The sequence below is a fragment of the Bactrocera neohumeralis genome, chromosome 5 (genome assembly GCF_024586455.1).
Source record: "Bactrocera neohumeralis isolate Rockhampton chromosome 5, APGP_CSIRO_Bneo_wtdbg2-racon-allhic-juicebox.fasta_v2, whole genome shotgun sequence".
Lineage (NCBI taxonomy): Eukaryota > Metazoa > Arthropoda > Insecta > Diptera > Tephritidae > Bactrocera > Bactrocera neohumeralis.
In genome coordinates, this window is record NC_065922.1 from 58,468,473 (window position 1) to 58,489,870 (window position 21,398).

Genomic DNA, 21,398 nt, shown 5'->3' on the forward strand with positions numbered 1-21,398 from the left:
TTTTTATTTTCTTTTTTGATTTTGACAACTCACGTCGGCATTGTTTGTTTACGTATCTCTAGAAAAACAGTTTCTTCTCAGCTAAGGGTCATTTCTGGCTTCGTCAATAAACAAAATTGTCGCTATTGGGGTGAGTAAAATTCTTGTGGGGTGTAACATTATGGGCCTTACCCTTATGTGTACCAACAATAGCGAGGGTTTTTAACGATGTAGACCGACCGGTTAAAATCGACGCGGAAGATCACTTATTTCCAATAACACGGTGCGCTACCACATGTTTCACGTCTAAATATAGAATGACCTCCAAGATCATGCGATTTATTGCCTCTAGATTATTTTCTCTGGGGGTATGTTAAATGAAAGATTTACACTAATAAATCAGCAACGCTAGATGTTGGAAGAAAACTATTCCAAGCACATTTCGAAATAACTTTGCAATTAACTCAGTTGACTAATAATTTAAATTCAAGAATAAAATGATCGAGCAATACAAAATTAGTTTTTGGTAAAATCAGACAGTTCTCTTGTTTTCTGCAGTGGACACTTATCCTACCTGTCCTAAAGACCATAATAAGTCAAACGTCCAGTGCGAAAATGAGGAGGAAAAGCAAAAATAACAAAAACCAGTTTCTTAATAAGATATTTATTATAGTCACTATACGTAGGTTTGCTATATATATTTCTGGCCTAATAATGTAAATAGGCATATTTATCAACGAAAATGGGGTTTTTTATTTATTTTTTATTTTTTTTTTTTATTGTTTTTGCGCGATCGTATTTTTTCAGCATTTCTTTACACCAATCCACACGAGCCTTTGTTTGAGCGATTGTCAAATTGTGCGGGATCCAACGAGAACAAACCTTCTTTACGGCCAGGTGTTCATGCAATATCGAATGTATGCTGGTGGGAGAAATGCATAGGCATGCCTCTATCTGAAGGTATGTTACATGACGGTCTTGCATTATCAGTTCACGTACGGCATCGATGTTTTCTAGCACAACGGCTGTTTTTGGACGACCTTCACGGAATTCGTCTTTGAGCGAGCGTCGGCCACGATTGAATTCGTTGTACCAGTTTTTCACTGTGCTATAGATTTTAGTTCATCGATGCACTCTCGTCGTCCACGTCGAAAGTTGTGAAAAATTATCGAACGAAAATGTTCATTTTTTGGCCGAGATGAATTTTTTAATTGCCTGTAAATAAAACAATTCACGATTAAATGACAAAACGTTCTGAGTGATGTTATGCTAAAAAATGTCAAACTTTCCAATGGAAATGTCAGATTGCACCTGGCAACACTTAGTGTTGCCCTAGGCCAGAATATATATAGCAGCCCTCGTATCACATTTGCTTTGCTGTCTATGCTGGGCGTACAAGCTGCATTCCACAAACTAAAGTTGCCACAAATTCTTACAGCATGACACTAACCAAATATTCTTCATTATCCAAAAAAAGGGTTGTGTACATTTGTATTAGGTAAACAAAGAGTGAACTACACACAATCGCTGTTATTTTTATGGTAAACATAGTCTGCTGTTGCATGTTACACGTATCAAATATCATTTAAAGCATTTGTCAGTACCTCAATGCCACAGCAGCAGTGATGTTAACCAATGGATATGACAGAACGTTTAGCAGCTGAAGTTACCAAATGGTACGCATAACACGAACATATAAAGGTAATAACAAGGGCCTCAACCTTAATCGGAGGTGTACCAGAAATACATTGAGATGAAATTAAGGCGAAGTGAAAAATTTTTCCAGATTATCTGGGGTTAATGTGGTTATAGTTAGTAGTATATAGCGAATTTAGCAAAAATACAACTAAAGAAAGTTGTGCAGCAGCTGAGCGGAAAATATTTGGCGAAATGGAATGAGAAATATAAAGTTATGCACAAAAGCTGAACGAAGCGCAAAAGCGTTTAAGTTAAAAAGTTGTGAAACTCACTGGGATGTTGGCACATTGATGCAACAGCACGAATGGCTGCATACAGCAGCTTATATTTTATTAATGTCATCATTAGTCGTATAGAAATTCCCCTGCGTGCTAAATATCACCACCTTTCTCACCTAACTTTATATAGGCACATCTCAGTTAACACACAGCGGCAACTAGTCACATTTACCGCCGTCATCTACTATGCCAGCTGCAGTACTTAATTTATATAAGTAGAGTATTTTTTTTAAGACTAATATATTCAGTGATTACATTGAATTGATCATTTTTTACAACCGTATTTGTACAGAATTCCATCCCTAATCTCACTTTTTCAATATCCTAATATCATATAAATTCATAGAACCTACCATAAATCATTTACATAATATATGCAATGTACATATGTATATCTGCATAGGGAGTAGGTTATTTCCCAAGTTAATTTTTTCGCTGACGCCCCTGAAATTTTACATAGACAAGCCTACGTATGAAAGTGGGATTTTACGATTATTTGTGTTAAATTCTTTATCTCCAAAGCAAATAAATCTGCAATTTTGAAAAAAAACTCAACATTTAGTATTCTAAAGTTCTGATTGGCTTTTTCCATGAAAACTTTCCTTTAAAAAGTTTACGCAGTTATAGCTACTATGCTTCGAATGTAGTAAGTATTCAATCAGTACACCATGTCGTATAAGCAACGTAGATTTTATAATGCACTTGTATGAATGCTCAATATATTGGCCGCGTTAGTTTAACTGCGTCTAACTTTTAAATGAATCTTTCTATCACAAGATTTTTTACATAGAGCGCTATATTTGCATTGGAGTTTGTTCAAATTGACTACAGTATACAAATTTTAATGCAAGTGATCAAGAAATAAAATGTTAAATATATATAGAATGTATATATGTTTTAGAATATTGTTCAAATTACAAAGTAAAAAAATGATAACCAATGTAGAATTGTCCGCCATATTGTCCTTATTTGCAATTTCATTCTTTCTTCGAAAATAAGTTATGGAAATCAGCAAAATCGGAACATAAACAAAATGATTCCTAGAGAAATTTAATATCATAATTTATTAAAAATATATACTATAAAAAGCATATCAAAAAATACTAAATATTTATCATATTTTTATATTTTCAGATCATGGCACTTTAGTGAAAGGAAAAGGCTAAAGGATACTGTACTATCCTAAGGAAAATATTGTGTCATGTTGTGTCCAAAAGAGCAGAAATATATTTTTGGATCTGCGTTTGACAACACAGCAATGCTCAGCGAGAAAGTTGCTAAAATGGAAAATCAAGTTTGCCTCTGAAAGTCAAACGTGTACGGGTAAATTTCCATCGTTCAGTACTATTCGAAGCTAACATAAGACCACATTACTTTCTTCATGCGAGAATTGGAAACACAAATATCCGGTATAGAGCAGACGATTGGTATTCATGGCTGCGATTCATGCAAACACAAAAGAGAGAAGCTAAAATCAAGTTGTGTCAGACGTTCATAGTTTTTGTTGGCGGTTCAATTTTCCTTAACAAGGAAATCCTGAAGTATACATACATATATGGACATGGCAACCACATTGGCCAACTTTGCGTAAGTTGGAAGAGAAGAGGTTCAGTACTCAAAGTAGGCTCACATGTGGTGAACCCTCTAAGAGACGAACATGCTGAACTACGTCCTCAGGCTGTATGATCAACGGTCTGCACGAGCACTACAACCATGAATAATGTGGAATGGTTCCACTTTGTTGTTAGGTGTAGTTAGGAGCAGTCTGTGCGAAATTATATAATACAACATGTAACCCTATTTTGTTAATTTTATGTGTTACCCCATTGTTAACAAAATTAATTATATACTGTAATGTAAAGTCAACTGAAATATAATAAATGATCTAAAACAGTAAAAAATAAGACATTAGTGATATTTACTCTTAAAGAAAAACTTCAAGGTAAGATCCTGCACAAACTTGTATAGAGTTTAAAAAGGAAAACACTTAAAAGGATAGCCCTTAAGAAAGTCCTCATTGATACTCTAACTGCTATATCAAAACTATACCAAAACAATATCAGTTCCATAGGAAGTAGTATTAGTTCATAATATAAAATATTTCGACCAAAATGGCACATATCGAAATTTACTTGCATAATGATAACAAATGTTTAATACTACCCTATATTAAGAGGACAGTCTCCAAAATTTCTGTGTCTTTTCTTATGGTCGTCATTGCACTTTTTAGCGATTTTTTGAGCAGCAAGTAAGTTCGGAGGTTATATCAGATGTCCGACGGTGATTATCTCGCGTGTCTTCATAATCTCTACATATTTACAGCATTTTCCTCTTTTTAATTACAATCTTATTTCTTCTGTTTCTGAAAATTCTGCTGTTGCCTCGAAGCAATCAGCGTACGCCAGAGGTTTGGCAAACAATTGCTTCTGCGTGTTGTGGTTAAAAGACGCAGTCCCCAAATTTCCCAAGAATGCTATTTGCTTGTTTTGTTGGATGTTCATACATTTGTGTTTATAAGGAATATGATTGATGGTGTTGCAACACGAAACGGCAAATGCAACAGCTTAATACATTTTGCATTAGTCAACATTTGTGCATCGAAACTTGAAAATTAAAGAACTATTTCTAAACAATTGAAATATTTTCATAACTTTGTTTATTAGAAAATAAAAATTCCTCGTTTTAACAATATTTTCCTTAGAGATTATTTAACTCAATGTAAAGCAGAAATTAAAATTAGAAGCAGATTCTGAACGGAGCTAAAAGTTAAAGACTTGCAATCATCTATAAAAATACACCCTCATATTATTTCAAATATTGATTCTATGATTTCAACATTTTAACAAGATAGTAGGCGCCCTGCAACATATTGCTACAGAGTATAATAATACGTATTAATATAGGATTATATATATATAAATTTTTATAAATGATCAGGATGACGAGGCGGGTGGAAGTCCGGATGACTACCTAACTTTAGTAAAAATTTAAATATGTATCTTTACGAAATTTAATACACATGCTCCTTAGCCAAAAGGTAAAAAATTCGTAGATGGGCGTAATCGGACCACTGTCACACCCAAAAAGCGCCATTAATCGAAAACGTATAAAACGCCACAACAAAGCACTAAAATAGGATATGGTACTGTAGTTTTGCACAGACGATAGCAGTAATTAAGGGCATCTATGGGCCAAAAATGTTAAAACTGGGTTTCCTGTTGACTGTTTAGTGTGAAGGAATTCGGAATTCAATAACCGGAGAAAACTGTCAACACAGCCTTGATTTCTGACCTGCTTTGATGTGTTTTTTCGTCTGCGGCTCACCTTTGCCACTATATTCGGCCGATCAATTGTCTGTTTCCAGGTCGTAAGTATAGATCCAAGACTCATCTCCAGTAATAAATTAAAATATGATTCGTGAAATCCTTTTTGTCGAAAAGTATTGTTTCACAGTCGTAAACACGACGCTGCTTTTGAAAAATTTTGGTACCAATCTTGCTTACACGATGGTTTTCACTAATTTTTTCGATATTCCAATGATGCCAGTGAGATCTCTGACTGTTAATCTTCAATTCTCAAGCACCAATTCATTTAGTATATTGACGTGTTGGTCATCTGTTGATGTTGATGGCCTTCCTGGACTTGGTTCGTCGTCAACGCGTTCACAACCTCTTTGAATTATTTGTATAAATCAAAAAAACTTGCTCGTGACAAACTATTATCACCGAAGACCTTTTCCAACATTTTCAACATTTCGGTACCAGAAATTTGATTCCGCACACAAAATTTAATGAAACTTCTTATTTGAATAATTTCACTTATCCTAAAAATCGCCGAAATGCTCTTTTGTACTTCAGAAAGACAAGTGTATATTAAACACTAATGATTATTATTTTCTAGATATATATAAATTAAAAATATATATGTCACTTTAAATAAATGTGTCTAAAAATTTATAACATTTACAAAATAAGTTATGGTGGCATAAAGACTACTCTCAAGCGCTTAATCGACACATTTTATGGAGCCTTGTATTTTCTCGACTCTCTCTTTTTCATAACGATAATGCACGCTTTATATTGCTATCATGGGGGAATTGTAAAATATGGAAAACACCTAAATATGTAAAATTAAACTGTTGTTGTTGTTACAGTTGGAAACTTTTATTTTCTTAATTTCGCACGCAACCTTTTTCTGATGCCTTCGATTGCTTTGCAGTAATAATGGCTGCTTTGGAGAGGTTGTTCAAGAGCTTTTGCTTGTGCATTTTCTACTTGATGGCACTTTGTTTACTGCAAATATACTATTTGATATTACGTTTCATACTTCAGTTACACTGGATTGATATCTTAACTATCTCTTTAGGGGCACACTCAATGCGCAACTCTGTTTGCAAATTGAATATCGTTTCTGAACAGGGGTCAGAAAAAATGCAAAATCTTAGTAAACGTTTTCCTTAGAGAGCACAGTTAATCATTCATTACTAATTTGTCAAATAAAAACTTCTGTGACATTTAAGTGATTTGAGTACACAATAGGGCACTAGTAGCATCCTTGCTACGGTAGTAAGCGCTAATAAATTTGAAGCACAAATATATATGTATGTATATTTAAAAAAACGTATGAAAAACATTGTCGTCCCCCTACCATAGTTTTGATTCCCGCGCTTGAAGGCTACTAAAACTAGCTAGATCATTTTAAGAGTTTGCTTTTGTTTGTACATCCGTTCATGATTTACCCTAATCACCATAAACGGCATATAAAAATTTTCGTTACGCTAGTATAATTTATGACGAATCTTCTTCTTCTTAATTGGCGTAGAAACCGCTTAAGCGATTATAGCCGAGTTAACAACAGCGCGCCAGTCGTTTCTTCTTCTCGCTACGTGGCGCCAATTGGATATTCCAAGCGAAGCCAGGTCCTTCTCCACTTGGTCCTTCCAACGGAGTGAGGTCTTCCTCTTCCTCTGCTTAATACTGCGTCGAATATTTCAGAGCTGAAGTGTTTTCGTCCATCCGGACAACATGACCTAGCCAGCGTAGCCGCTGTCTTTTAATTCGCTGAACTATGTCAATGTCGTCGTATATCTCGTACAGCTCATCGTTCCATCGAATGCGGTATTCACCGTGGCTAACGCGCAAAGGACCATAAATCTTTCGCAGAACTTTTCTCTCGAAAACTCGCAACGTCGACTCATCCGTTGTTGACATCGTCCAAGACTCTGCACCATATAGCAGGACGGGAATTATGAGTGACTTATAGAGTTTGGTTTTTGTTTGTCGAGAGAGGACTTTGCTTCTCAATTGCCTACTCAGTCCGAAGTAGCACCTGTTGGCAAGAGTTATCCTGCGTTGGATTTCTAGGCTGACATTGTTGGTGGTGTTTACGCTGGTTCCAAGATAGACGAAATTATCTACGACTTCAAAGTTATGACTGTCAACAGTGACGTGAGTGCCAAGTCGCGAATGCGACGACTGTTTGTTTGATGACAGGAGATATTTCGTCTTGCCCTCGTTCACTGCCAGACCCATTTTCTGTGCTTCCTTGTTGGAGAAAGCAGAACTAGTGGCGCGGGTGTTGAGGCCGATGATATCAATATCATCGGCATACGCCAACAGCTGTACACTCTTATAGAAGATGGTACCTTCTCTATTTAGTTCTGCGGCTCGAACTATTTTCTCCAAAAGCAGGTTGAAAAAGTCGCACGATAGGGAATCGCCTTGTCTGAAACCTCGTTTGGTATCGAACGGCTCGGAGAGGTCCTTCCCGATCCTGACGGAGCTTTTGGTGTTACTCAACGTCAGTTTACACAGCCGTATTAGTTTTGCGGGGATACCAAATTCAGACATCGCGGCATAAAGGCAGCTCCTTTTCGTGCTGTCGAAAGCAGCTTTGAAATCGACGAAGAGGTGGTGTGTGTCGATTCTCCTTTCACGGGTCTTTTCCAAGATTTGGTTTATGACGAATATGTCAGTCAATGTTTGTCTATTTATATGAATAAAATCTATATTATATATATATTAAAAAGGTGTCATATATCATTGTTATCGGTTTCTAAATTTAACAAGAACTTTCTTTAACTAGACTTTGCTGCAAAAATTCCCAAAGCATTCCATCATGAATTACTCTTCTGATAATCTGAAGATTTCATAATGGCAAAAGGCTCCATTAATACTGACTTGTGGATTATTTTCACCTGCGTTTTATTGAACTTCACACTTTATTCAGTTGAAAGAAAGTGTGCATCTCTTTTGCAAAACACTCCACTAAGTGTTGGCACTTTGTATTGTACATAAGTACATATGTGCGCTAGAGCAACTTTGAGTTTCTTGTTATATGGTAAATACTGGTATAAACCATGTATGAAGAAATTTTGCCTTTTTCATTTCGAATTTATATGTACTATTTGAATTTCAATTGCTCAATTTCATCTCTATACATTTGGTGCAATTTATTTGCATTGACTTACCAGCAGCTAAAGTATTTGTGCAAATACATGCATATCTTAAAAGCAAATACAAGCTTCTAGCTCTGTCGTTTACGTGATACCCGAGTTTCCATTGAGAAACAAGTTTCCTGGCAGTCAATTTTACTTACGAAAGAATTCGACATCTCAACTTGGCAAAAATCCAATCCAAACTCAATCCTTAGGTATCTGATGTGGGAGTTTTCACTCCTCCTGCACTTGTTCCACTGTTTGACACATAGTCTGAGCTTTACGTCTTTCTCTTCGATAAATATGTGTGTAGATTAGATACATATAAAAAAACTTTTTTTTCCAATATGAAATGCATCGCCATTTCATTTCGGTGACATTGTACTACCGAATTTTACTTCTTCGCCGAAATTTTGCAAGTACAAAACATTTATATCACTAAGTTGAGTCATATGGTATATGTAGCGGTTGGTTATGACAACGCATAGGAAATGAGGTCGATGTAGATTTATATTAATATATCCAAAGCTTAAAAATACATTTTCTAAATCAGCGAAACCGCCGAATGTATAACTAATACGTTTTCGACGAATGATCGAAACTCTAGTATAATATTTATTTTATCTGATTGAAAGATTATAGTTTGCTGATTTAATTATTAACGAATGTTCTTGAAAACACAGGATCAGTAAAAAAAATATTACGAAATACTTTAAATTAAATTTTAGTCGAAACTTCAATTCAAGCTTTTTTAATAAAAATATTTTGAATTGGTTAAGTTCTGGCTACAAGTCAATAAACTTACTAACAAGAATTCATATAATTGCTTTTCCATTTATTTAGCTTTTCATTCCATAATTATAATGAATAATAATTTAGATTGCTGTGGTTTTTGAAATAGGTCTTAAGTGGACTGCGGTTGGTACAATACAACTATTTGTGTATGTTAAAAGTAGCAGTGACATACCACAACAAATTTGACAAGATTTTTTTAATGAAGTTCATATCCGTATGAAAATTTCAAGACGATACTATATTTTATTTCATATGATTTTCGAATTATTTAAACGTATGTCAATGTAGTCATCACCACAGCATAAACTGAATTGAATTTGAAATTTTTATCTGAACAGTATTATTTACAACTCTAACAAACTTAAACTCAAGATTTATTATGGCCAATGTATCCATTTGACACAATTAAAATAACATGTATTGTTTTTATGCACCATATACCACATGCATGAAAATTTTTTTTAAGATATCCTTTGCATATAAAGCTTTCAATAAAGTAATGCTATAAAGACCAAACATAACCCTTTTAGAAATTAACATTAGGCTCCTTGGATACTATCATAAAAGTATGAAGGTTGGAAATAAGTACTTCATAGTGAAAAATAGATGGAAGCATAATAATTTCGTTCACATAACTGACAATTGCAATGCCCTTAAATTGGAAATATAAGTGAACGGGGCGATATTAATTGAGATAACCATGACCAATTCTCTCTCGAGTAAATATTAAAAGATCACAAACAAACTTTGAATTAATGCCCTTTGAAAACCAAAGCAGAGTACTTACTTACGAAACAAATTTAATTATTTTGGTTTAATTCCAAACTCGGGAAATCACATAATGACATTGTAAATTTTTAAGAAGTGCCTATATTCTACTTTGTATCAATATTTAATAATGAATTATCGAAACCGATAGAAAAAACACATATAATTTTTCAACATTCTGTCAATGCGGGCGTAATCGACCAAAACTGGTGAATCAAAAATGGTTAGATTGGGAAAATGTATAATGTTAAAGAGGGCAATATTGCACGGTAACTATCGGACAACAACATATGTAAAAACCTACAAAAAGTTTTAATTGTAGAAGCTTCTTTATTAAGTGTAACTTAAATATTCGAAAGGATAATTGATTATCAATAATAATTACGTAAGGCTAAAAGGTTTTTTTGTCAGTGAAATTCTTCCCTCATGTTCCCTCTTAATTCAAAATAAAATCACGTTAGTCATTGAACTCAGCGTGCACCAAGGTCAGCTCATTGAAGGATTAAAGTAAAAAGCATATGGAAATTCCATTTTATGTACTTTCAGCATAAAGGCGAGGTTCAATGGATTGTTGCAAAAATTAAAATATAAAATTGTATAATACATATAGTATGTAATGTATGATGCAGCCTACGAGCATATACTTAATAATTTCTTCCAACATTTATTTACACCTTAAATTGCCATTGAACACCATTATCGTTAATTGATGAGTAATTTACATTTAATTGGTGGATATTTTCCGTTTATAATGAGTTGACTTCTCATGCAAGTAATTAGTTTGTACATTTATTTATTCGTTATAACTAAACTGATTACAATATTTATACTGGGACGTAGTAATTTATAATAGGTCAGCTATTTGGACAGTTTTAAACTATACATCGAACTAGGAGGATATTTGTAATGTTTCAAATATACTGAATTATATGCGGAAAGTAGTTTAAAACAAATTATTTTGTTAAACATTTCTTTACCTAATAACAAGTACATTTATTAATAATTACAGTAATACCCCGACTTACGCTACCCCGTTTTACGCGAATTCGAAGATACGCGGTTTTTCATTTTGATTGCCGCGCGCATCGGCTCTCTCGCTCCGCCCACTCAGTGTTCAATTTGCGACAGGTTTAAACGTGTTCCGCGTGAAATTGTTTTAAGTGCGCAGTGCGTTTTACTTATAATTTCTAATTATGTCGTCTAAAAGAACGAAAAATGAGTCATTTGAGCCTAACAAGAAAAGAAAAACACTGTCTTTGGAGTGTAAACTGAATATAATTAAAGACTTTGAAGCAAAAATGAAAATTTGTGAATTGGCAAAGAAATTTGACCTACCGGAATCAACAGTCCGAACGGTTGTAAAAGGTAAAGAAAAAATTATGACCGCTGTGAAAGACTCTCAATCTTTGAATTCAAGTATCATCCGTAAGCGTCACGGTATTATCGCACAGATGGAAACATTGCTACAGTCATGGCGTGATAATCAAGTAAGAGTGAAAAATTGTCCTGTTGATCAAAATACAGTGTGCTTTCAAGCAAAGCAGATTTTTGAAAAACTAAAAGAAGAAGCTGGGGAGGCGGCTGAAAATGAAGTGTTTAAAGCTAGTAACGGCTGGTTCAGCCGATTTAAGAGTCGTTGTAATTGGCATAGCATCGCAGAGAGTGGAGAAGCGGCAAGCGCTGATAAAGAAACTGCATCTCTCTATCCAGAAAAACTCAAAACAATGATAGATGAAGGTGGCTACACTAGTCAAACTATTTTCAACGTAGATGAAACAGGTCTTTTTGGAAGAAAATGCCTAAAAGAACTTTTATTGCGCGTGAAGAGAAAACTTTTCCAGGTTTTAAAGCCGCCAAGGATCGATTAACAGTGATGGTTGGTGCGAATGCAGCTGGAGATTGTAAATTAAAACCTCTCTTAGTTTATCGCTCAGAAAATCCAAGAGCCTTAAAAAATAAATCTAAAGCTGGTTTGCCTGTCATTTGGAAGTCTAATGCAAAAGCTTGGGTGACAGCTTCTCTTTTTGAAGACTGGTTTGGCCATCATTTTATTCCTGAAGTCGAACGTTACTGCCGATTAAAAGAAATCCCATTTAAAGTGATGCTACTAATTGACAATGCGCCAGGTCATCCTCCCGCAACTCTAATTAATTTCGATCCACGTGTGGAAGTTGTATTTTTGCCACCAAACACTACCAGCTTGCTTCAACCAATGGACCAGGGAGTCATTAAAACATTTAAAGCTTACTACACAAGGCGGTCATTTGCACATCTACATGAAGCTATGAGACAAAACAATGAGCTTTCTGTTAAAGACTTTTGGAAGCAATTCAATGTTTTAGATGCTGTAAGAATTATTGGACAATCTTGGAATGAGGTTTCACAAAAAACTCTCAATGGTGTCTGGAAAAAACTGTGTCCATTTTTTTTCACCTCTGAAACCCAAGGAGAAACCATTTCAGATCCTGAACAAATCGATAGCATAATAGAAGAAGTGGTCGATATCGCCAAGCAATTAAATTTAGAGGTCGATAATGATGACGTTCAAGAATTGCTAGATTCACACAATCAAGAGCTAACAATTGACGAGGTTATAGAAATGCGTAAGTATGAGCAAGATATTGACCAAACTGATTCGCTAGACCCAGTTGAATCGGTAAATCAAATGACAATTGCAAACTTAACAGAAGGGCTCAATTCAATTGAAAAGGGGTTACAAATTTTAGAAAAAATTGATTCTAATGAAGAACGCATTTCTACTACAAAACGAGGGATAAAAAAATTACTGGTATGCTACGAGGAAATTTTACGTGAAAAGAAGAAAAATTTAACTCGTCAGGCAACACTGTTAGAATATATGAAGCCTTCGACATCAAAATAACTTCGGTTTAGCTTACTTTATTCATAACAATGTAATATTTTTTTATTATCCTACACTTTATTAAACATTTTTCTTCTAAATTATTGTTTTCTTTAAACTCTGGTCCCGATTAAACAAACTTTATATGTATTTATATACGCGAATTCGACTTACACGGCAACCGCTCGGACCCACCTATCGCGTAAGTCCGGGGTATTACTCTATATAATTGAAAATTTTTTCTGGAGAATGGACAACCAGAGGGATAAAAAAATAAATATATACGTAGAATTTGCAAAGGCAAAGGTCGGTTTTCAAGACAAATATGAGAATTGGTCTTTGCTAATCTTGTTCCTGATAAATGAGCCGGCCGTCGGCGCATATGGCTGTATTCATATTATAGAGACCCAAAACTTATATTCGGTATATGGAGTACAGAGGATTAAATTGGTTTATTTACTTAAAGGACCAAATCAGAATTGTTTAATTTGTGGAATTGTTTCTCAATATTATAAACGAAATATTATTATCGTAAAACTGTAGCGAAGTTCACCAAGAATTTCGTTATATGCTTAATAGGTCATTACAGACTGTGCATTGAGTTTCTGCCGTTTTTGTGGAAAATCTTATAGTTACCCTTTTTGGTAAAACAACATCTTTCGGAGAAACAAACAAATATTCGATTCAGTTTGTGTTCGCTTTAAATTGTGGCCCTCAACTAGAGCCAGTGTGTTTTACCCTTATCACGAGGCTATAAACTGCAGTTTCTCCTACTTGTAGATATATCACACATTGCTAAGCCTTAGGTAAGGACAAACTTTTTTTGTAAAAAAAAACTAACAAATTTTACATACAAAAAATTATATATATTATGTGGTAGTTCGCTATTCGGCTCTTTCACCTCTACTTTATTGGCTGGCCATTCGTGTTTTGTAAATACGTTTGTGACATAATGTGTGAATAAAAGCTGTATTTAATGTATAAGTATACGACTAGTCATTTGGTGACCAAAATCAAGTCGACCAAACCAACAGTCGTTTACGGAAATTTTGCTCCGAAATGTATCGTTGAAAGAACAATTTCTTACATATTACGCCCCGCTATATTGCTCCTTTTTCCAGAAAATGAAGTAGAAAAATAAAAGATTTTTGTAAAGTTTCCCTTCTCAGTTCAATATTACACATGTTGTCTCCTATTTTTTCCACTGCTTCGCTGAGGGTTGTTCCCTAGTGGCCAATTACACTTCCTTGTGAATTGAGCTTCGTTATTTACCTTTTCATTCTTTGGGTATATACATATACGTAATAATATCTTTGTTGCTTTTTTGACACCCGGTATCCACTATTAACCTACAAATCTATATTTATGATATGTTGGTTTGAAATAAACTTTGTTCTTTTTTAACTCCATCTTCAATTTTGTGGCTGTCCAACTTGTTGATTTAATTCTGTTTAAATATTATAAAGCAATAATATTTATTAATTAAATTTAACCTTTACTTCCTCTAGCTCATTTGTGAACCTTTTGCATTCTTTAAAACTAATCAATGTGACGAGCTGAGTCGATTTAGTCGTATCTGTTTGTTTGCCTGCCAGTGTATACGCGAACTGGTCTCTCGGTTTTTGAGATATCAGTCTGAAATTTTGCGCATCTCCTTTTCTACCCAAAAAGTTGTTCACTTGTCAAAACTGATTTCGTACAACTATAAAATATAGCAATGAAAACTGAACGATCAGAACCAAAAGCTTGTAGGGAAAACTCGTTTAGTTCAAAAGTGTCTGTACTAAATTTGGCATAGATTATTCTCCGAAGATAATCTTCGAAGAAATTGTTCGGATCAAATTACTAAAGCATTTAGCTGTCAACGAACTGATTGATCAATTCAATGTATCTTCACCAAATTTCACATATATTATTATCTAAGGCATCGCTAAAGCCTCTGAAGGATATTTTAGCTTCGGTGTTTTTTCTTGTTTTAAATTTGCATTACACACAAATGCATGACGGTTATAATAGCTAAAGAAGATATATAAATGATAAGTGTACAATTAGTAGTAAGCATAAGACATTTATGCAGCTCACAAGATAAAGTTAGCTTAATACTACCCTATTCATTCCATTGTTCTACAAGCCGCCGTAAGTTGCAAACTAATTTGTATCGCAAAGTTATTAGCTTTACTTTCGATCTGATTTGAATTTAAAGCGTTAGCAATCGGCAAAACCTGTGGGCGATAATTCGTGCGACTACGTGGATTCTACCATCGTCCAAGATTGCCTGGCTGCACTTATGCTATTCAATTTGCCAAAGTTCAGTCTTCCAACTTTTATTTGAAGTGCTAATTAAATATGCCCAAAGGCTTCATTATTGACTTTTGTATCTGCTTAATTTTTATTCCATTGAACAATTTCATTTTCATCGAATATTCACATTCTTTTTTGTATGTAGTACACTAAAACATTATTAAGAGAGATAATAAAAAGCTTTTACTTTTCGTATAAGTTTGGTGCGTGTCAAAATGGTAATATTTTTTAATCTTAGTTTACAACTTCAAGTCTGAATTTCAAACGTTCCTCATTGTTCAAAGTTCTTCTTAAGCAACTTATGTTATCAGTAAATAATACTTTTATATCGTTGCATGTTTTAGCATTCCATGCAATTCTTAGCTATTCACCTAATTTCAGCATACCTACTATTAAGTTATTTGATATTTTTATTCGCCGTATGGTTTATCTTTCCATTTCTTGCTTAGTAACAAAGCTAAGGAAAAGTTATTAGTACTGTTTCATTAAAAAGCATTTGTGGAAAATTTTTACGACACGAATCGATTGCACAGAGTTAAAATTTAGTATTATATTTGGGACATACTTAGTAGTTGCAGACTTGATTTGATCCATTATAGGCACTGGGGCACTATATTTCTAGAGAGTTCCGCCCTCTTAATTTATTTAAGATGTTTGTATGTATAAGGTGGGCTAATGTAAGCATGAACCTGGGTTTGAGTTCAAAGGCACACTATTAAGAAGAGAATATGCTCTCTGATTTTTATAATATCAAATTAAATAGTCGATATGGCGTCACTTCCCGTAATGTATCACACACAGGGAATGTATAAAATTGGATACCTTGTGCACAAATTACCATTAATGTTATTATTATCATTAACACTCCGTACGAAAGAAATATAATAGTTTACTTAAAGAGACCACATAACCAATCGAACCAATATACTGCTCTGAATATTTATAAATACATGTTGTTTTTGGTTCAGTAACCCTTCTCTTGCTCAACATCATAAAATATTTTGGCTTTACTTTCAGTTTGTTATAATCGTAGTCAACTTAACCCTAGAACACACACCCAGAAAATACCACGTAAACACACACCAGTGATACGTTTGTACCCGGGACCTTATTTTGCGGGTCTTTTAATGCTTATTCAACCGATTCTATGATTTTTTTGAAATGTATATTTTAATATATAACAAGTATTTTGTCTTTTGTTTCATTAGAATATTCCTACTGGTTCCAGCGATATGGGCAAATATAGTCAGGACATGCAACAGTGGATTTTTGTTTTTGTTGTTGTCCTGATAAATGCAAAACAAAATAATATAATTTATAATAATATATGTACTTGTAGAGTAGCAACGAATACACATTTTGGTTTTTATTTCATTGAAATATTCTACCTGCTTCAAAAGATATGTGCAAAAAGGTCGCGCAAGGTATGGGTACGTACATAGGTAGCAAATACATTGGTATAACTGGTTTTTGTATTTTATATGCAGCTGCAAGGGTTGTTTTCACACGAGGTGTTGTTATAAATGCTGCCTGTTGATATTTTCATTATTGTTTTGGTGCTCAAAAGTGTAAGAAGTGAAAGTATAAGTGAAAATAAATATAACTGAAACTATAAATAACTGGAAACGAAATGACTTCAAGAAGAAACGAATATTTATCAAATGCAGCATATAGAAGGTAAAAAATGTAAAATAAGCAACAATGTAAACATGTACTAATTTTTTTTATTATGCAGGCTAACTGAGGAACAGCGAGAATCATATATACAATCTTTATTTGATGAAATTTGTGACGATGACGCTCCCTATGACTTTGACTCAGAAGATGAAGAAGAAATTCAAATCAATGACATTGAAATTGCTGATGACGATGCTGAAGTTTCGCAAAGTGCCGCAGAAGTATTACCTGATTATGAGGATGATGAAGAAGACGATGAAGAAGAAGAGGTAGAAGAAAATAATGAAATAATGAATTACCTGGTAGTGCCGAAAAATTTATTGCACGTGATGGTACTGAGTGGATGAAAGAACCAAATATAAGTCGTCAGGCACTCAGACAAAATATTATAAGAGAACGTTCTGGATCAGCTAGATGCACTGAAATGTTGTCAATAGAGCAAACATTCAAATGTTTCATGACCGTTGAAATGGCTGATATAATTATGCGCCATACAAATAAGTTAGCAAAAGAAACTTATAATGCTTACAACAATGCGCACCCAAACACAACTCTTAAGTCATTAACGCCTGTGTCAAATACAGAGCTGTATGCATTTTTTGGCATACTTATTATGGCTGGTGCGAACCATAGCATTGGAGAACATGTTCGAGATTTATGGAGCGTCAAAAACTATCCTCTATATCGCGCTACAATGGGAGTCAACCGTTTCTGTTCGATATTGCGGTTCCTAAGATTTGACGATAAAAACACTTGTGAAACACGCTTACTATCTGATAAAGCAGCACCGATCAGTGAGTTGTGGACGATGATGAACAATAATATTGCTGCACATTACAAGCCCATGCTTGACGATTGATGAACAATTATTTCCTTACCGTGGACGCACACGGTTTACGCAGTACATATCGTCAAAACCTGCTAAATATGGTGTCAAGGTTTGGTGGATTTGCGATGCCACAAATGCATATCCACTGCATGGACAAATATATACTGGCCAAGCAGAAACTGGTAGGGAAACGAACCAAGGCGAACGAGTGGTGAAGGATTTGTCTGCCAAATACCAAGGAAGTGGCCGAAACATTACAATGGACAATTTGTTTACGACCTTGCCAGTTGCAGAACTGCTTCTCACCTGGAAACTCGTTGGAACTTTGCGCAAAAACAAATCATATATTCCTCAAGAAATGAAGCAGAACAAAAACAGGACAATTGGTTCAACGACATTTGGCTTCAAAAATGATGTGACAATGTGCTCTTATGTTCCCAAAAAAAATAAAGCAGTAATTTTGCTTTCGACCATGCATAATGATGCTGAAATAGCTGACAGTGGGAAACCTGAAAAAATTGAATATTATAATCGTACCAAAGGTGGTGTTGATCGAATGGACCAAATGTTTGCGGAATATCCTACAACAAACAAAACGATGGTCACTAACGATGTTCTTCAACATGTTGGACATTACAACTCTTGCAGCCTACATTGTATACGATTTGAATAACCCTATGTTGCCTTGGAGAACAAACAACAAGCGTAAAGCCCGGGTCCCACTATCGGCGCAAGTAGCACAATTTGTACCGATTTTTATTGGTCTACATCGGCGCAAAATGCCAAAACAAAATTGAGTCAATTTCTAGCAGTCACATTATCGGCGCATATTGTGTCATTTTTTATCGGCGCATATCGGCGTTAAATATTCTGCTACGATAATCGGCGCAACGCGGTCACACTGTTGTGCTCAATCAGCTGTTTGCAGCAACAGTTTTTATTTATTTTAAAACATGGATTATTTGAAGAAGAAAAAAGTTGCAGTTGCTCTTCTTACTATTGCAACATTAAAGCTGAAAAAGAAACATCAAAAACGCAAAACAAATCCTAAACAACGTAGTATCTGGGTGAGAAATTGGCTGGAAAGAAGAAATACTAATGGTGCATATGAAACGACTTTACGTGAATTTCGAGAAGTTGATAATCAAAAGTTTCTTTTTAAAAATTACGTGCGAATGAACGAAAACAATTTTAATGAGTTACTGCAGCTAATTTCCCCACTTATTAAAAAAAGAGATACATGTTTTCGTGAAGCTATTCCAGCAAGTCATCGTTTGGTCTGCACTCTCCGCTTTTTGGCCACGGGCGATAGCTACAAAAGTCTTTCAGCTTTTTTCCGTATTGCCCCAAACACTATCTCAAAATTTGTTCCTGAAGTTTGTGATGCGATTTACAGTCAACTTCGAAATACTTACCTGAAGGTAGGAACACATACTTTACCAAATCCATATGTATATTTTTCATATTTCCCCTTATTTAGATACCTTCAACAAAAGAAGAATGGGCTGAAGTTGCTTCGAAATTCGATTTATTATGGAACTTTCCTAACTGCATAGGAGCAGTTGACGGCAAGCATGTGGTCATGATCGCACCAGCAAAATCAGGAAGTACGTTTTACAACTACAAAGGAACTCACAGCATAGTGCTTATGGCAGTTGTTGATGCCAGTTATAAATATTTGTATATTGACGTCGGCTGTAACGGGCGTATTTCAGATGGTGGTATTTTCAGTAAATGTTCTCTGCAGCATGCCCTCGATACGGATTCTCTAAATTTACCACCTCCTCGTCATTTATTAGGTCGTGAAATGAATGTACCTTTTGTTTTAGTGGCAGACGATGCATTTAAAATGCAAAATTATTTGATGAAGCCGTATCCTGGTCGCATTTTATCTGGTAGCAAACGTATTTTTAACTATAGGTTATCAAGGGCTAGGAGAATAGTCGAGAACGCATTTGGAATCATGATGAAGCGCTTCGAAATCTTTTCACGACCAATAAAGCCGAATCCAAACAAAACAACGAGAGTGACGTTAGCATGTTGCGCATTACACAATTTTTTAATGACAAAAAATATAAGTTATGCTACTGGATTGGTAGATAGCTGCACTGAGGATGGAAATATTATTGAAGGTGCACGCGTTAATATTTCCATACCTACCTTTGAAAGCGCCACAGAGGATATATCAATTTCCTACATAAGCAACGAAGCAAAAACTATCCGTGAAGAATTTGAAAACTAATTCATGTCACCAGACGGCGAATTGCCATGGCAGTATAAATTTATATAACAAAGCAGACACTTAACAGAATATATGCACCTTTCATAATCTTTAAATAAATTGTATTTATTTGTATTTATAAATCAACATATTATGATAAATTTTCTTCATCTTGTTGCAAGACAGCATTCATAGCTACTTGAATTAATTCCGCGTGAAGCTTAGTTGCTGCTCTTTTATTTCTTTTTGATAGTTCACGCATTTGCAGTGCAAGATACATGCCCACTCCATGCCAGTGGTCTTCTTCTTTATTTAAAAATTGAATTGCGGTCTCCATTGCATCTGTTGTCACTGATTCATCAGTTGCAGAGGGTTTGGATTTTGTGTCACTTCGGGCAGCTGTTGGTGGTGGCGTTACATCTGCATCCACATCTAGAGTTGAGACGGACGAACTACTCTTGCAGCGATCATGCAAACAGTAGAATTGCATAGCTGACCAAAACGGCCAATGTGGCAAAGCTTTACCGGCCGCTTGGCCTGATTTAGTTGTCATTTTTTTCTTTACATTTGAAAATGCCGTTTTTATATTCGCCCATTTTGCTTTGCATCCGTCAACTTCTTGGGTTGGAAATTTCTCCACGATGTCATTCCAAGCTTTATCTCTTTTGGCGCGATCTTTATATTCTGGGCAGGAATATTCCCAAATACAATTGTACATTTCAATGGCCTGTATCAAATTCGTTGTGCTTTCATTTGTCCATGATGACACTATTTGTGGTTTTTTTCGTCTTTTTGTTTTGCTGGGTGTGGAAGAAATGGTTTCGTCAATCACATTGTCCATAATACCTTCAAAAACTTCGTCGTCTGAATTCATTTCTAAATATTATTAATTAATTACTTCATATAATAATGCATTTTAATTTTATTGTATGCAACTTACCGCACCTATGTTTTATTTACATATGTTTGCAACCAGTAGAGATGTCGAAGATCGATTAATCAAAGACCTTCGACTCGATCTTTTTGTCTATTTTGTTTTTTCGATTGGAATCGGGAATCAATTCAAAAATAATGACGATTAATGTGGAATTTTTTCAACTTCAAAATTTAAAAATTATTGATAAAGATTTTTCAAATTAATACTTAAAAATTTGCTGAGAAATATTGAGACATTGGTGTTGATTGGAGAAATTGTTTCAACTTTCGAATTTAAAGATTATTGAAAAATTGTTTCAAATTAATGCTTAACAAGTAAGGAAGGGCTAAGTTCGGGTGTCACCGAACATTTTATACTCTCGCATGGTAAAGTGATAATCGAGATTTCATAATACGTCATTTACATATTTTTCAAATACCGTATTTTTGTAAAGTTTTATTCCGCTATCATCATTGGTTCCTAATGTTTATACTCGTATTATACAGAGAAGGCATCAGATGGAATTCAAAATAGCTTTATATTGGAAGAAGGCGTGGTTGTGAACCGATTTCACCCATATTTCGTACATGTCATCAGGGTGTTAAGAAAATATTATATACCGAATTTCATTGAAATCGGT

General features: G+C 34.7%; 3 protein-coding genes across 3 annotated transcripts; 2 read left to right on the forward strand and 1 right to left on the reverse strand.

Annotated features, from left to right (window-relative positions):
* The first annotated feature begins 11,333 nt into the window (after nucleotides 1-11,333).
* Nucleotides 11,334-12,835, forward strand: LOC126759316 (tigger transposable element-derived protein 1-like). The gene is made up of 2 exons (XM_050474049.1): nucleotides 11,334-11,733; nucleotides 11,796-12,835. Exons 1-2 carry the CDS (start codon nucleotides 11,334-11,336, stop codon nucleotides 12,833-12,835), a joined length of 1,440 nt encoding a protein of 479 aa, XP_050330006.1.
* Nucleotides 12,836-18,588: 5,753 nt separating this feature from the next.
* On the forward strand, nucleotides 18,589-19,863 carry LOC126759317 (uncharacterized). Its single transcript, XM_050474050.1, has 2 exons — nucleotides 18,589-19,042; nucleotides 19,102-19,863. Exons 1-2 carry the CDS (start codon nucleotides 18,797-18,799, stop codon nucleotides 19,861-19,863), a joined length of 1,008 nt encoding a protein of 335 aa, XP_050330007.1. The 5' UTR covers nucleotides 18,589-18,796.
* A 130-nt stretch (nucleotides 19,864-19,993) lies between these two features.
* LOC126759318 (uncharacterized) lies at nucleotides 19,994-20,888 on the reverse strand. Its single transcript, XM_050474051.1, has 2 exons — nucleotides 20,783-20,888; nucleotides 19,994-20,718 (listed from the first exon to the last, which is right to left on the reverse strand). The coding sequence occupies exon 2, from the start codon at nucleotides 20,714-20,716 to the stop codon at nucleotides 19,994-19,996; it is 723 nt and encodes a 240-aa protein (XP_050330008.1). The 5' UTR covers nucleotides 20,717-20,718; nucleotides 20,783-20,888.
* Between the last annotated feature and the right edge of the window lie 510 nt (nucleotides 20,889-21,398).